Here is an 18,229-nt window from a genome sequence, read left to right as displayed (position 1 = left end):
AGCATAAAATCACTTAAATATTTCTGTGTGTAGACCTGTTTACACGGGGACACACTAAAATTGGAATTTGCTGTACAGTTTCTGACTACAGAAAAAGACAAGAATGTGACATTGGATTTGGCTTGTTTGTCTAAAAGACAATAAAGTTATACCAACATATTGCATACCATTTTAAATGGCATTGACTCCTCTTTTCATGTCACCTTTTTTAAAATGGATTGTTTGTATTTTGATTAAGAAACTTAAAAAAACTGGACTGACCGTGAAATCTGGTAAGTTTGAGTTACATACCTTGTTTCTTTCTTGTATATCAGACATTAAATTTCCTCAGATTTGTTGTTTATCTCATTATATATACCCAGAATGATATTAATCAACATTTTAGACACAAACAATGAGCCAGATGTCTTTGGTTTTGCCAGTGCAAGCTTCAGTGACTATTAAAAACACTACAAAAGTGTAGAAGCACATATTAAAATCATGCACATATATATACAGAATTGATTTAATTATCATCATGTGAAAATGATATATTGTTTTGCCTTTATAATACAGACTATTGTTGCATCATTTAATCGATTACCAGTTATTTGCAATTATTTAGGTCCTGAGTGAGAATTGTTTATATTTATATGTTAAATCTGCAAAAGGAAGAAGTCTGGATTTTTTCACTAAACATTGTTTTTTTCCATATATATCCAATATGGCTGCCGCTGTTTCTGCTTCAGCGGGATTGGCCATTTCTCGGCCACCAGCCAAATGTCAGGTCGAAAGTTAGCTGTTTTCTGTCCGTTTCTTGACCAAATATGGGCCACTCTGTTTAGACACCGCCCAGAAAACGACCCGGCCAATTTTAAGCCAGTTTATGGCCAAATCCATGGAAATTGCTGGGAGATGGCATTCTTGTTTAGGTTTTTATTGAGACAAGCTGCTTTTTTAGTTTTCTATAATAATTTTAATAACTTTGGATTTTGGGCGAAATGTTCTACGAACTTGGAACATTTTGGCATTTATTCTTGTTAAGAAATACATAACTTAGATAGTATTTAACTTGAGAAATTTTGGACTTTCTGAAAGTATGGACACTACAAATATATTTGAAGAAGTTGTAATTTTTAAAATGATGCTCTCTAACAGCTGTGGCGCAACACTATTATATAACAGGCAGTATGGAGTACAAAACAAGTGTGCACAACTTCAAAACATGCATTGTATAAAAAAATTCAAAAAAGAAAAAAATATGGAAAATCCATCTTATTTTTATTCTTTTTTCTCGACGCTCATTTTTCGACATCTTTTTCTTATTTTTATTCCCTCCTCCTGCATGGTGCTTATTTTTGAAAAAAAATCTGTAAAATGAAAAATAAAAAAAATCTGGCCTTAAGTATAGATACACAAACATCTGACAGGACTTCGTTCAATTGCCTGCACACTGACAAAACTATGTTAAATTGCTTGCATACTAAAATAACTTTCAGTATAGATACACAAACAACAAACAGTGCACCATCCAATAAAATGAATAATCTGCCTTAAGCTCTAAAAATCAAAGAGCAGTACACAATCATATTCTATTATTGCTTCTTCCATCTAGGACAACATCACCATCCTTCAAATATTATCAATCAAATTTTTCTGTATAAGGCTTATTCACTATCCACACAGAAGATTAAGATTTGTATCTTAGAATAATCTACAGTACACTCCACGCGGAACTACCACTTTCCGTTTTCCTCGGCAGATATTCTTAATTACAATCGCCGCGTTACTCTGGAGTGAAAACACCGCGAAACTCCGAGGAAACCGATAAGAATCTCCTACCATACATGTATCTGATATTGTGTAATTTATTTTAATACTGTTCTTTTATTGTGTTGTTTCAATAGTTTTCAGACTTACTTGCACACAATACAACTGGTAATCCTTTGACGGCGCAAAAATGCAATATATATCGATGTCCATTTTTTACCCAGTTCTAATTATATCTTACTCATTTGACTTTAGTTTCTCTTAACTGTTTTACATTTACACCTTCAGTTTGATTAAAAAAATGCATTTTTCGCAATAACAAACATGCCAGATAACCACAAGTATTCTAAATTCAGTGCACAATACGTAACTTGTAACGATATTTGCATACATTATCACGTGACTTCCACATTGTCAAAAATACTGGATTAGGTTTCATACTAATAATTTCTAATTATTAACTAAGAAGTAATGGTTTCAATATTTTTAAACACAATAAGCATACTAACACTATAATTTTCATAAAATAGTTCAAGTGAAAGCTGAATTACAGTACTGTTAAGACCAAACTTGACAGTAAGTGCACATCGTGTTCACTATCAGTTCACTTCGTAGTGCACTTCGTAGTGCACTAGGGTAAGACAAGGGAAAGACTAAATGGAGACAAGGGGCTGACCAGATAAGGCTTCTTCAGTCTATAATAAATGCTATCTTTACAGTGAAACTTAGAATGATGTGTTTAGTTTCAACAGATGTTTTAATGTAAACTATTTTATAGAATAATTATAATCAATTTTGACCTTTCATTTTAACAATATAGAATTATATGATTGATGTTGTTTTATAAAATAAAGTTAATTTGTCAAACATTTAGACTTTTAAATGTTTTTGTTTTCTTTATAAATATGCATTGCATTATTTTCATATTAATTGATAGCTTTGATTATATAACTTTGGTTCTAAATAAAAGGGTTTCATCTTCAAATACTTTTATGACATAACATTCAAAGGAGTTCATGAGCCTTTCTATAAAGTTTCACAAGGTGATAATTACACATTGTTCGTTATTTGTAATAGTTAATTATCAAAGTTCACGCCTTATATATTTTTCCAAGCTCAAAATGTGAAATTGTTGTGCCATGTTGATTCATTCGATTCTAGGACATTTGCCCCCCCGGATGTTTGCCTCCCCGGATGTTTGCCCCCCTTTTGGACCATGGCGGACATTTGCCCCCCCCCGCCGTTTTCGAGGGGGCGGACATTTGCCCCCCCCCCCCCCCGCCGTTTTCGAGGGGGCGGACATTTGCCCCCCCCCGCCGTTTTCAAGGGGGCGGACATTTGCCCCCCCGGTTTTATAAGTTTATACCAAGATATTAAAAATATATTAATTTATAAAAAAAATGAACATTTTTTTCTTTAACTATTTGTTCAATTTACGTGCAAACTGCCAACCGATTTACACCAGTTTGTATGTTTGTCACTAATTACATATAAATACAGATTACACCGTTCAGGTCACACATGTGACGATGTAGGCTTAGGTAAGACAACAATGTAAATCCTTTTATAATATTTTTATTTCAAATCAGAAGTCATATAGCACATTTATAGCACTCATATATACAAGTATCGAGATTGCTTTAATTGTTTCTCATTAATTAACACTTCTTTGATATCATGCACACATAGGTAATTAGCGCGATCGGGATTGCTTTAATTGTAGTGTTGGATCGCACTTTAATACAAACACATGTTTGGTGTTGATAGTTTGTAAGATTATTAAAGTTATCGCATTATCGAGTAGTCTCCCTTCTCTTATGTCGTGGCTTTTATTTGATTGAAGACATGCAAAATACACAAATTGGAGTTATGTTGGTTAATAAGCAATTTTGGTATAGGTTTGTCTAGAATATTACTTATATAACCGGGAGGGCAAATGTCCGCCCCATCGAAAATGGAGGGGGGGCAAATGTCCGCCCCCTCGAACATTGAGGGGGGGCAAATGTCCGCCCCCTCGAAAACGGCGGGGGGGCAAATGTCCGCCATGGTCCAAAAGGGGGGCAAACATCCGGGGGGGCAAATGTCCGGGGGGGCAAATGTCCGTATACCATCTATTTATCTTTTTCTATAAAAATAGCACAAAGGGAATTGTCCTACCAAATGGCCAACTAACCAGGCATTAAAATTAATTGTATATCAGCAAAATGATAAAATGCTTATTCATACTTTTGTAATGAGATTACCCATTGTAACAGTGTTAGCCCCAATAGGTCAGAGCCAATAAACAATACACAGGAAGTATCAGGAACCCTGCTGTGATAACATTCAAAATGGCAAAAGATGAAATTATCCTATGCATTCAACCATTAACCAGGCATTACAATGAATATTATTTCATATTAAACTCTATTAAATATCTCCACTCTTAATAATTTGATTAACAAATGATGAAAAGTGTCATTTAAGATGCAGAATAAGATTTACCAAAATTAATAATATTGTTTTAATATTCCAAAAAGGATGAATAAATGTCAAAAACAATGGTTCTTATAAGGGTACCGAATTTAATTTGAAAGAAATGAGCATAAAACACGCTATCTCTACCTTATGAGACTATTGTAGACTACAGTAGTGTACAGTAAATCTTTTAGCATTCACCAATCATTTAATATTTTTGCGCTTTCTGCTGTTAAATTCACGGTTACAATCTTGTTATCAGTAGTTAATATTTTCCATTAATGCCTTATAGGTAGTTAATGGTTTATCAGTCAAAATTTATGTTTGTTATTCATGTGTATGTATTGATTTTGAATAAACGTGTCACTTTAAGAAATAGTATTTTTATTTTATTATGCAGTTGCAACACAAAATATAATAAAAATTAACTATTTTCCATCTTTTATTAAAACATATTTGTTTGCATCTCTTCTCTAAAACAAAATTCGTAAAAAATATATTGAGTTTCCTTCAAAGGCCTAGTTTTAGGAATGGTTGTCATGTTGATTGTCTGCTGTGTATCCCTTGTTTATTGCACTAGTGTCATTGCAGGGGCCAATTTCCTGTGTATTTGTTTATTGGCTTAGGGCCATTTAGAGTTGACAACATTTAGAGTAGAAAATAGCATTAGCTCATTAATACACAACCACTTCTTGCATAAACATATATGCATAGCAAATGTATTAATTTGACTGATTGGGAGTAAATAATAAACAAAAAAAGTAAAAAGGGTTTTATTCCATTTAAGTTGTAAAATATAAATAATTTTAATGGGATATTATAAATAATACTACTCATATTCTTATTCTAAAGCATTTGATAGTTAGCAGGAGGCAATAAGGATAAAAATCAATTCACAGTGTACTATGGGGGCTCTTAAAGAAGGCTTAAATTAGCCTTCAATGGATAGTATTTCATTAAATAATGGAGCAGCATAACCAATAATACAAAATGCCTAAAATATACGTTTATCTATTATGTGTATCAAATTAGAAATGCAATTAATAAATCTGGGTACAATGTAGAAAATATACTATAATATTTAATGGTGTACTTATTTGATGATGATTGCTGTCAGGCTGTCACCTTAAATCCGAACACATTTGTTAAACAAGAATAAACATAAAATTGAAAGTTTCAGAAGAGTTGGAAGAAAATCTTTGTTAATATATCCTTTGAATGAATCGGTATACGGACATTTGCCCCCCCGGACATTTGCCCCCCCGGATGTTTGCCCCCCTTTTGGACCATGGCGGACATTTGCCCCCCCGCCGTTTTCGAGGGGGCGGACATTTGCCCCCCCTCAATGTTCGAGGGGGCGGACATTTGCCCCCCCTCCATTTTCGATGGGGCGGACATTTGCCCTCCCGGTTATATAAGTAATATTCTAGACAAACCTATACCAAAATTGCTTATTAACCAACATAACTCCAATTTGTGTATTTTGCATGTCTTCAATCAAATAAAAGCCACGACATAAGAGAAGGGAGACTACTCGATAATGCGATAACTTTAATAATCTTACAAACTATCAACACCAAACATGTGTTTGTATTAAAGTGCGATCCAACACTACAATTAAAGCAATCCCGATCGCGCTAATTACCTATGTGTGCATGATATCAAAGAAGTGTTAATTAATGAGAAACAATTAAAGCAATCTCGATACTTGTATATATGAGTGCTATAAATGTGCTATATGACTTCTGATTTGAAATAAAAATATTATAAAAGGATTTACATTGTTGTCTTACCTAAGCCTACATCGTCACATGTGTGACCTGAACGGTGTAATCTGTATTTATATGTAATTAGTGACAAACATACAAACTGGTGTAAATCGGTTGGCAGTTTGCACATAAATTGAACAAATAGTTAAAGAAAAAAATGTTCATTTTTTTTATAAATTAATATATTTTTAATATCTTGGTATAAACTTATAAAACCGGGGGGGCAAATGTCCGCCCCCTTGAAAACGGCGGGGGGGGCAAATGTCCGCCCCCTCGAAAACGGTGGGGGGGGGCAAATGTCCGCCCCCTCGAAAACGGCGGGGGGGGCAAATGTCCGCCATGGTCCAAAAGGGGGGCAAACATCCGGGGAGGCAAACATCCGGGGGGGCAAATGTCCTAGAATCGAATGAATCAACATGGCACAACAATTTCACATTTTGAGCTTGGAAAAATATATAAGGCGTGAACTTTGATAATTAACTATTACAAATAACGAACAATGTGTAATTATCACCTTGTGAAACTTTATAGAAAGGCTCATGAACTCCTTTGAATGTTATGTCATAAAAGTATTTGAAGATGAAACCCTTTTATTTAGAACCAAAGTTATATAATCAAAGCTATCAATTAATATGAAAATAATGCAATGCATATTTATAAAGAAAACAAAAACATTTAAAAGTCTAAATGTTTGACAAATTAACTTTATTTTATAAAACAACATCAATCATATAATTCTATATTGTTAAAATGAAAGGTCAAAATTGATTATAATTATTCTATAAAATAGTTTACATTAAAACATCTGTTGAAACTAAACACATCATTCTAAGTTTCACTGTAAAGATAGCATTTATTATAGACTGAAGAAGCCTTATCTGGTCAGCCCCTTGTCTCCATTTAGTCTTTCCCTTGTCTTACCCTAGTGCACTACGAAGTGCACTACGAAGTGAACTGATAGTGAACACGATGTGCACTTACTGTCAAGTTTGGTCTTAACAGTACTGTAATTCAGCTTTCACTTGAACTATTTTATGAAAATTATAGTGTTAGTATGCTTATTGTGTTTAAAAATATTGAAACCATTACTTCTTAGTTAATAATTAGAAATTATTAGTATGAAACCTAATCCAGTATTTTTGACAATGTGGAAGTCACGTGATAATGTATGCAAATATCGTTACAAGTTACGTATTGTGCACTGAATTTAGAATACTTGTGGTTATCTGGCATGTTTGTTATTGCGAAAAATGCATTTTTTTAATCAAACTGAAGGTGTAAATGTAAAACAGTTAAGAGAAACTAAAGTCAAATGAGTAAGATATAATTAGAACTGGGTAAAAAATGGACATCGATATATATTGCATTTTTGCGCCGTCAAAGGATTACCAGTTGTATTGTGTGCAAGTAAGTCTGAAAACTATTGAAACAACACAATAAAAGAACAGTATTAAAATAAATTACACAATATCAGATACATGTATGGTAGGAGATTCTTATCGGTAAATAAAACGGCCATCTGCCACATGGCTTACCAGTTATAAGAAGCTGGCCAAATTGGGTCAATCAATTAATAAAGTCATCACTTATTTAAAATATGATACTGTGAAATCATTTATATTCGTTGGCATGAAATTTCGTGGTTTGCTGAAAAAATACAATTTCGTGGGTACTTGAATTCGTGGTTTTTCATTTTTGAAAAAAAAATCGAATATGCGATCGTTCTAGATCGTCTGCATAATCTCCACGCGCTGGCCCATGATTTCCGTTTTCTACGTCACACGGTTAATGACACTCGCTAAAGTGGTACAAGATGCCAATTAGTGCATATACCCATGTCAATTATCGATTTAATTGGGAATTAAGGTCATAAAAGAATATGTACCCTGATCATAAATACAGATAGGGGAAGCCATTGAATACCAATTTAGAATGTTGGAAACACCGAAAAGGTGCGTATATTTGAGTAAACAAGATCATTTCAATATTTATTCACACGTTTTTGTTTACAAAATATGTATTGAATGCGTTGTTTTGTACTTTGTCACGTTGGGTGCTCAGTAACCTTCAATGTAATTGATTAATTATTTCATTGAAGAAAAAAATCGAGTACCGACACTCATCATGCACATCTTGTTAACCTGGAGATTTTCATTAACAGCACACGTTTAATCACGTGCCTCTGTCATTTGGTTCATAAAACACATTTAATTGATTTGGTTTATTATTTGTTAAAGGCAATATAATATATTAACAAAACAATGATAGTAAAATATACAGTGAGACAGGTTTAAACGCTGGATACTGCGACTTCTGTAACGTATAAACGTGTATGTACATAACATGGCAGTTGAAAAAGTGAATTAAGGGTCTATATTTCGTGGGATCTTAAATTCGTGGATCACCCTACCCACGAAAACCATGAACATTAATGCCCCACGAACATTAATGATTTCACAGTACACTGTTTTATTCCAGAGCTGTCAGGAATCTCTAGATTTAACCAAAATATAACAAAAGATCCTTGTGACTGTCATTTTCCAATTTGTAGCTTACAGTTTCATGATATTCTATCATATTTTTGCCACTGAGTAAAAGGTTATTTTATTATTGCTAACTTTGACCAATATGTGCTTGTTTGTCTGACTGTAAATACATTATGTCCAGTTACAAGTTGTCATGTTAAATTAATTATATAAAAAAATATATATATATGTAACACAAACTCATGTTTAGGAAATTTGAAAGAAACCAAATGTGTATTTATTTATTCAAATGCTTCAAATGTGTTCTATTTTTGATGCTTCAATATATTTATATATATTTTTTGCAAAAATGGACACTTTTAATGCAGGTAAAATGCAACTGAGTGAATTTTATGCTCTTTTTAACACAGAAAAATGCACTTTTAACGCAGAAAAAAATGCACTTTTAACGCAGAAAAAATGCACTTTTAATGCAGTATAAGTGCGCTTTTAACGTAGTAAAAATGCGCTTTTAACACAGTTAAAATGCACTTTTAAAGCAGAGAAAATGCGCTTTTAACGCAGTTGAAATGCACTGCGATCATTTCTTACCTCCAAAAAGCGCAATTAAAACGCACTTTCAAGAAGTGCGTATTCTTTCCCAAAAAACACACTCAAGTGCGTTTTAACTGCGTTTTTTTTGAAAGAATACACATCTTGAAAAGACGCACTCAAGTGCGTTTTTAGTGCACTTTTTGGAGATAAAAAATGCACTTCTAGAAAAGACGCACTCAACTGTGTTTTAAGTGTGAATTTTGGGGTTAAAAACGCAGTTAAAAGCACTTCTTTGTGAAGTGCGTTTTTTTCCGCACTTTTAAGTGTGTTTTTGCACAGAAGTGCGTTTTAAATGCGTTTCTTACCAAAAAAAACGCGGTTTAAACACACTTAGTGCGTTGTTGTTTTTTTAATTTGTTTTAAGCTTTTTTTTGTGTTAAAACACGCACTTAAAATACACCCAAGTGTGATTTTAGTGCGTTTTTTTGTAATTTTATTCACTTTTTACGCATTCGGTAAAAAAATACGCTTAAAACGTGGTGCCAATACCACTGCATTTAATGCGTGTTACCGCGAGTTTAAGAGTTTTCGGCACTTTTTGAAGGGTTGTGACCCCCGAGGCAGGACCAGTTTTGACCCAAAAGGACCACTATATACTATATACAAGCCGTTTGAGACAAGAATACTTTTTAATATTTCCCTATATAAGTCTATAAGAAACTTGTGAGCCCCAGGACATTCCCAGTTTTGAGCATAATTTGACCAAACTTTGTGGAGGACCACTGTTAGATGCTAGATACAAACTATCAAGAGTCTTGGCCGAGCAATTTCAGACAAGAACAACAAGTTCTTCTAATATAAGTCGATAGGAAATTTGTGACCATCTGGGCAGGCCAGTTTTGACCAAAGGGGCATAATTTTAACAAACTTGAGAAAGAGAACTACGGTACTACATGATGATACATACAAAAGAAATTTCAGACAACAAGATTTAGTTTTTTTATTAAAAGTCTATAGGAAACCTGTAAATCATAGGGCCATGACCAGTTTTGTCCCCAGCGGCATTATTTGAACAAACTTGCTGGAAAACTATTGTATGATGCTACATACAAAATATCTATTCATTTTTTTAATAAATCTATTGGAAACTGGTTACAACCCGATCTCCCCCCTCCCCCGGACAGTTTTGACCCTGGAGTAACGATTTATACAAACCGAATTGAGGACTTCTATTTGATCCTGCACACAAATTATCAATGGTAAGAAACTTGTGACCTCGGGGCAGGGCCAGTCTTGGTCCCAGGGCAATTGTTTTAATAAACTTGGTAGAGGACCAGTAGACTATGCAACACGCCAATTATCTAAGATTTAGGCTTCATGGTTATTATCTGGAAGTTTTTGAGTTCTGCATGGAATTTATTTCTTTTCACAATTTTTAAGGGGCACCATCAAAGTTACCAGTCAAGTTTTTACGGAGAAATACTAATATTTGTGAACTCTTAATTTACTGGCATTTAAATTTTATCTAAGTTAACTTTTTTTTCTCATTTTCAATCTCTATTGAACTCCATTTGCAATAAAACACAAGGTCTTCTGATGTTTTTCACTGTTTCTATCTTCGTCATCGTCATGGTTATCAGTAGCCCTTGCACAGTGATCATACAGAGTTCTCTAAGATGACACTGCGTCTCAAATGTGCGTATTGGCACGTCAACAGGGCTAACAAGGAGTTTTATTTTTCTTGCGGTGCTCTATAATAAATAGAGAACTAAGGGAGATATCTTTTTATAGGAAGTGAAAAACAAAAGCCGTCAGCAAAGTGTGAGCACGGTAAAAGGGCAGTGCACATGCAGTGAGCATACCATGACAACTCAATGCATAAAGTGGAAGCGCCACGTGAGGGCCATGCGAGCCCAGAGAATCGCAAACTAGAACTCTGAAGGTACTTGGTAGAATGCCATGGAGCTCCAAAGAAACGCCAAGGTCGCTGTGAGAACGCCCTGACATCGCCGTGACAACGCCATCTTCATTAAAAATATCAAATTTTCCTGCAATCTCACGGCCCTCTAGGTAATTTAACAATGCCATGCAATCGCAGTTGCAACATGCCTAGGTGTGACAGGGGCTTCACCAATGAGCACAGAGTTGTGTTCAGCAGTTTCCAAGTGCATTGATTCCACCAACTCAACTTTTTTGTTGCGATTCTGGGCTGTAAAATGATAACTATCCGGAGTCTCATAATGACCCGAGATGTACTTGATTGTCATAATCAGCATGAGGGCCAATTATCACACAACAACTCTGCTCTGACATGTTTTAGCACTTTTATATACATGTTTCTTTTTCTTTTGAAAGTTTACTATGAAAAGTTTACCTCCACTGCAGTTGTATTTCTATTATTTTCCAAGCTTACAACGATAAGAAAACTTATTCTTAAATAAAACATAAACAGTTTTTAAGAGTAAGCCAAGTCGAAAAAAGCAAACAATTGTGTTGCTTATTAATCTTTCCATTAGTGTAAGCTTTAAAATTGCTCAGGAAGTGTTTTCAAAATATACTGATAATCGCAGAGTCATGCAAATGGATTATAACCCTATACAAATGTGTTACTTTCCATACTGTGAAAAAAGTTTATTGATCTTCTTGTAAACCCAATCCGAACCTCTTGGCATGTTTTTCATAGAAAACAACCTTGGATGTATATGGACGGATATGTCAGAAGTCTTTACTATGCTGCAAGTAGATCACATAGTAATTTCAATTTAACAGTTAAACCATAGAACTTTACTCTGAGAAATACTTATCATTTATGGAATAATACACTTAAGTGGGAATCAATTTGAACAATTGTAATACAAATTTCACATTAAAATGCTACTATTAATAAATTTCATCTTTTAACAAACTGCTTCTACTGGCATACATCAGAGGTTGTTTTTTATGGGAAATGGCTGATGTGTTCTGATTGCAGTAAACTGTGTCTGTCAGTCCGCTTTGCGCATTTCAATACCGTATTTTCCCGACTATAAGGCGATCCGCTTATAAGACGACCCCCTAACTTTGCCCATGAAATCTGGTGTTTTTGTCTCGACTCGTTTATAAGACGGGGTCAATTTTTAAAGCAAATCCAGCACTTTAATTAAATTCTCCAAGTCTGTGATAATATTCAAGCTAAACAGTCAATTATCAACTAAATTTGTTAATTTGCTTTGGATTATTGGTTTTTATTTTCTGATGGTATGGTATGTTTGAACCAGCCTAGGCGCGATTTTGGGAGTTATGTGGGTTCATACAGTATTTGATTGACCTATTTAAATACAAACCATTGCAGTGCATCTTTGATCTTTACACAGCTTGTGCTGTGACGTCACAAATTGTACTGTTTGATCTGCAGCCGACAAACAGAACACATTCCATTACATGTGTTAATGAGTTAAATTTTTGTTTGTTTGGATTGCAGTTTATGGGACTTAAATTTTGAGAAATAAATAACCATTAATGATTGCGGATAAATTAATGTCACGATTAATAAAATGTGTATTGAAATCTGCCAGTTACATGTATGCGCATGATATATGCAAAGCCTTATAGTAAGGAAAAAGTAAGTTTTATTTACGACATAGTAAAAAAACAATGCATTTTTTAGATTATTTTTTGTCAAAATATTTTAATTTTAAAGGTGGCAAAATATGTCTCCTGTGAAAAACAACGTGTTTGGACCGATAACATGCGTTATATCGGGTGTTCATCGTAGCGAAACAAAGCATATGGTCGTCTTAATCCGATGGGTGTGATCGTGTCACTTTTATTGGGGTGTCATCAACAGACAATAAATAAGTCAGTTAAATACCTTATGTTGTATATTCCTGATAATGACTCTATGAAATTCTTATAGACTCGCCTATAAGACGGGCCCCCTACTTTAAGGTTAAAAATCGGGACCAAATTTCCCCGCCTTATAGTCGGGAAAATATGGTAAGTCTTTTTAAATACTGTTGTAGCAGTTTTGAATATGGATACATAAAAATTTATTTTAATATAATTATTTTTACTGTTTCCTCCTAAAAAAGCACACCACAGGTCAGGCTTGTGACATAAAATTTTCAGAACGGAAAACAACTCGACTTAATTGGGAGATGGTCAAGTGGGTTATGTGGAAGATGGCAAGTAACATTCTATTAAAATTTTATCTAAATTGGCCAGGCTGTTTAGGAGATGTTATTTAAAGCAATTCTTGACGGAAGATGGACGACTGATGCTGGACGGTTGGGCTAAAAACAGAAAATAAATATCATCACATGTCACTAATAACCATTACCCTGCAAATAAGGTATAGGAAAATAAGAAGATAACCTGAATTGTCTGTGAACATCCGTGCCAGCATACTGTCCGGATCATTCTGTGTGAGAGTACTCCTGAAAAAAAAGAATTTTAAAATCAGTGCAGGGGCTCATTCTTTTAACAATTGTAAACCATTATAGTGGATTATCTGGTAAATAATGAGATAAAGATAACCCCACTATTTTTGGTTTCAACATTTTACTTCACAATGATCAGCTTCTGCAAAGTGTTGACACTATTTGAATGAAATTACCGAAAACATAGATATAATCAACTAAATATTTATCAGTCAACCAATATATGACAAATATTGCACTTGTTTATTGCATGGTACACATAACCTAAATAGAATTGTAAATTTACAGTACAAGAATTTCCAGGAATATTTAAATGATATCTGTTTGCTACGAAAACAATGGGCTGATTGTTCAGAACTTGGTTAAAGTTAGCAACATGATTAACAAGATCATTGTCAAATCATTGTTAATTTTAAACATAAACTATTTGATGATGTGCTCTTAAATTTCAATCAAACAAGTTCAGCTAAAACTGTTGTCTTAAATCTTGTTAGAAATACTGCAAATCATAAGTGTATCCATTTTAAAACTTCCAGAGCAGTTTAAAGATTGCAAAATGTCAACAATGGCATTAACCATACATGTGATAATTTCTTGGGTCGATTCCGGGACACTCGTCGCAATGTCAACGCACACTAGGGGGGTCCGGGGGCATGCCCCCCCCGTAAAAATTTTTAAATGGGGAACGTCTGTGGTGCATTCTATAGCATATCTGGGGCTATTTTAGTCGTTTTTAACGTCGGGAAAATGTACCTATTTTGACTGCCAAGACGTATTTTTTACTTGACATGGTTGTTTTTTTTCTGCATTTTCTTGAAAAAATAAAACCACCAGATATTTTCCCAGGCTTTAAATGAAGTGCTAACCAGGAGGATATGCAGTCTACTTTCGGTTTCATCAAAACAGGAAATAAACAACTATACGGGCACCTGTTTACCCGCGCTTTTGAGAACATGCGTTACAAAATATTTATTTTTTCATCACATTTAAAACGTTTGCAATTTATGACACACAATATTTTCCAGACGATAAAGAAGATTTTCCAGTCGATGAGCTTTTTTCCGTTTGGAGATGCATATAATTTTGATAGAGACGTGTCAACAATCGGCTGTATAAAGCGATCACGTGACTTACCATGGTCACGTGATTAAAGCACTCTATATAACCACCTGTAAACCCCATATCGCCGGTTGTCCGCCCGGTTAGCTCAGTCGGTAGAGCGTTGGACTGTTAATCGGACAACCCGGGTTCGATTCCTGGGCGGACCAGGTCACTTCTGTTGTGATTGGTTATGAAATCCTTTCTACGACCATTCGCACTGTACCACTGCCCCTGGCATGTACAGAAGTTGTCAGTTCCTTGCAGAAGTGAAGGCACCTAGTACTGGTTCACCGCCCAGGATAGGTGTGCGGTGGTTGAACTGTCACTCTGGGACCCTTCAATGTGCTCACGCCGGGACCCGGAGTATAAACTACTAACACCACCCATATCGCCGGTTTTATTTCAGCGTAAAAATACACATGATAGTTCGGAAAAAAGGTCAAAACAGTAAAATTCCTTATGGACGCGTAAGTTGTTTAAAGTTGTTTAAAGTATAACGACGTATCGACTTTGAAATTTGAAAGGAATATGGGATGTTTTCCGTGTTTTAATTTTGTTTTTTTACTCATTTTGTCACTTTCTTTGAACTTACCTTCATGCTCGTTTGTTGGTAAAATGTGTGAAAAATATCAATTCATCAATTAAAAGCTATCATTCATAAGACCAAACAAATCCATATGAAAACAATGAATTTGTATACAAGAACCCTCCCCCACTCGTTAAGTTCAACAATAGGCCGATAGATCAATTATCGGGTGATTGACGATGACCTCGACGACACACGTACCAATTAACGGATTAGTGTCAACATGTCCTGTGTTTTACGACCAGTGTCCCGGACAGGCAAAATAGCTGACTTACATTGGTAAAATTAAGATAATCGATTACGATTCCATGATTATTTTTTTTCGTTTTTTTTTATGACTTTCCGGGACAAACATGCACCCTCCGTGACTCCGTGACAGAGATACGATTTCCGGGACAATCCCGGACGTCCGGGACGTTATCACATGTATGCATTAACAATGTTGTCCTTCAAAGGTCTGAACATTCTGTCCAATGACTATTGGTTTCTATAATGTATCAAATTTCACTAGAATAAAAATAATCTTTTAACAAGAGCTGTCGTACGACAGCGCGTTCGACTATGCCGCTTTGACTTCGAAGTGAATACAATAACGATAATAATATATGTGCCTGTCAAAAGCAATAAAACAATTAAATTAAAAAGTGAAAAAGAATCACGATATGACAAAATCAGGTTTTTAATGATTGGCAGAAGAGATTCAGTTTCAACTGCTTTCTTCTATTTTTTGTAACAGTGACCTTGATCCTAAGGGCCCCAAACACAATCCCATGAAAATCCTTCATAAACTCTTCCTAAAAATCAAGTTTGGTCACAGTAATTGTCGATCATAACTGAAACAGTTATCTATTTTTAGTAACAGTGACCTTGACCCTAGGGGGCCAAAAGGCAATCCATCAAAGCTCTGCATAAACTTGTCCTATATACCAAGTTTGAACACACTATGTCAACCCTTACTTTAGTTATTCAGTGCTAACCATATTTCTTTTTTTAGCAACAGTGACCTTGACCTAGACCATAGCTCTCGGAGCCCAAAACACAATCTCAGGTAAGGTCTCTATAAATTCTTCCTATATACCAAGTTTGGTCACAATATGTAGACCCTTCCTTAAGTTATTCAATACCAACCCTTTTTCTATTAATTGTAACCTTGACCTTGATCTTGGGGGCCTCAAACGCATTCCCATAAAAGGTCTTCATAAACTCTTCGTATATACCAAGTTTGGTCTCTTTATGTCAAACCTAGCTAAAATTATTTGATACATACGGTGACTTTGATGCTGCCCTCCCACCAGCCCACCCGAACAATGACGCAAGTTGATGACATGCTAATAAAAGTGACAAGATCACACCCATCGGATTATGACGACCATCTGCTTTGGCAAACATTTGTTATCTTGTTTCTACCTTTATAATAACATTTTTGTATGTTGTTCACAGTGTTATTTTTTCCATATCCGAAATAAAACATATGTTCTCCTTACAATTGGGTTTTACATATATATATCATGCAGACTAACTAGCAGGTTTCAATACCCCTTTCATTAATCGTCACATTCATTTATCAGCAATTATCAATGGTTATTGATTTCTCCTAATTTAAGTCCATTCAACTGCAAACCAAACAACACCTGCAAAATTTTAACTTATTAACACAATCATGTATTGGAATGTGTTGTGTTTGTCGGCTGCAGATCAAACGGTACAATTTGTGATGTCACACCACGAGCTGTGTATATATCAAAGGCGTGTGGCAATGGTTTGTATTTAAATGGGTCAGTCTACCATATGATCACATTTTACTCCCAAGATTGCGACTAGGCTGGTAGGAACATACCATACGATCGGAAAAAATAATATGCAATAAATGTCGTGTGAGAACCTTAAAATCATGGCCAATTTATTTGCACTTTACCAAGTTTCCTGTAGGTGTTGACATTTTGAGAACAAACATGTACAATATAAGGTTTTTGCTTTACAAAACTGTTCATTGTCGACAGGTTATCGTTTACGCTACACCGTCAAAAAGAATATTTTGCTTTTTATTAGTATTGCATGGTTTAAAATAACCATTGCCATTTTCACGAAAAACAAATTTTTTGTCACTGTCAACAAACATGGTGGCCGATATTGGCAGAAGATTTTAACATTTTTTCTATGCGTCCTAAAACCCAAAACATAGATTAAAAGTTTTTTTATTGAGTTATTCACAGATTTTTTTGCCTGCGTCTTATAACTACTGTCGTCTGATAACCAGTCATTTACGGTATGGTCACCTAAGGAACATTTCTATAAAATTATTTTTAATTCAGGTCAATGGTTAAGGTTTCTGAAGAGAAGTTTTTCAAAGTTTTCAATATAGACATATATATAAATATAGCCCCACCCCTGGCAACCATGATTTTTATGAAGGGGTAAGGGAATTTCACAGTGGGTCACATTAGGAACATTTCTGTAATATTATTTTAAAATCGAATCAGCGAGGAAAGGATTTTGAATATTTTCAATATAGACATTTGGTGTCCCTGCCCACTGGCAGCCAGGTTTATTTTTAATCAACATGGGATGAAGAAATCTGATAATTTTTATATGGTCAAGCAAGGAACATTTCTGTGAAATCATATTGAAATAGGGCTAGAGGTTTTTGAGGAGAAGTTTGCCATATATACATATATTGAAAAGAAGCCCCCGGCCATGCTTTTTTTATGACTCAACATGAGGTGAAGAAATTTGAACATTGAACATTTCTGTAAATTAATGTTGAAATCAGGCCAACGGTTTCTGCGAAGAAGATTTTTTCCTTTTTGTTGCCATTATTGCAACCAGAGTTCTGCATGGAGCCACATTTCTTGAAGGAATCTGAAAGAGGACCACCCAAGGAACATTCCTGTGGAGATTGGTTGAAATTGTTCATGTGGTTTAGGATAAAAAGTTGCCTGAAGGAAAATGTTGACAACAGAGGGATGACAATCACCCTATCACATTTGCTCATGCTAGAAAGATTATTTGACCAGCTTTGGTTAAAGGACCAACAGACGATGTTACACACCAAATATCTAAGCTTTAAGCCTTATGGTTTTTGTCAAAAAAGATTTTTAAAGTTTTACGTTCAGGTTGCCATGGCAAACA

The 18,229-nt window shown here is 34.8% G+C and overlaps 1 protein-coding gene across 1 annotated transcript in view; it reads right to left on the bottom strand.

The window, feature by feature from the left end:
* The window catches only part of LOC128211652 (BTB/POZ domain-containing protein KCTD9-like), a 148,580-nt gene that overhangs the window by 82,073 nt on the left and 48,278 nt on the right, over window positions 1-18,229 (bottom strand). The window contains exon 5 of the mRNA XM_052916661.1: window positions 13,349-13,410. Within this exon, the coding sequence (XP_052772621.1) occupies window positions 13,349-13,410 (62 nt within the window). The remainder of the gene's footprint in view (window positions 1-13,348; window positions 13,411-18,229) is intronic.

Source organism: Mya arenaria, chromosome 12 (genome assembly GCF_026914265.1).
Source record: "Mya arenaria isolate MELC-2E11 chromosome 12, ASM2691426v1".
Classification (NCBI taxonomy): Eukaryota; Metazoa; Mollusca; class Bivalvia; order Myida; family Myidae; genus Mya; species Mya arenaria.
The sequence above is the reverse complement of the archived record's forward strand: the minus strand, read 5'-3'. Positions and strand labels throughout refer to the sequence as shown.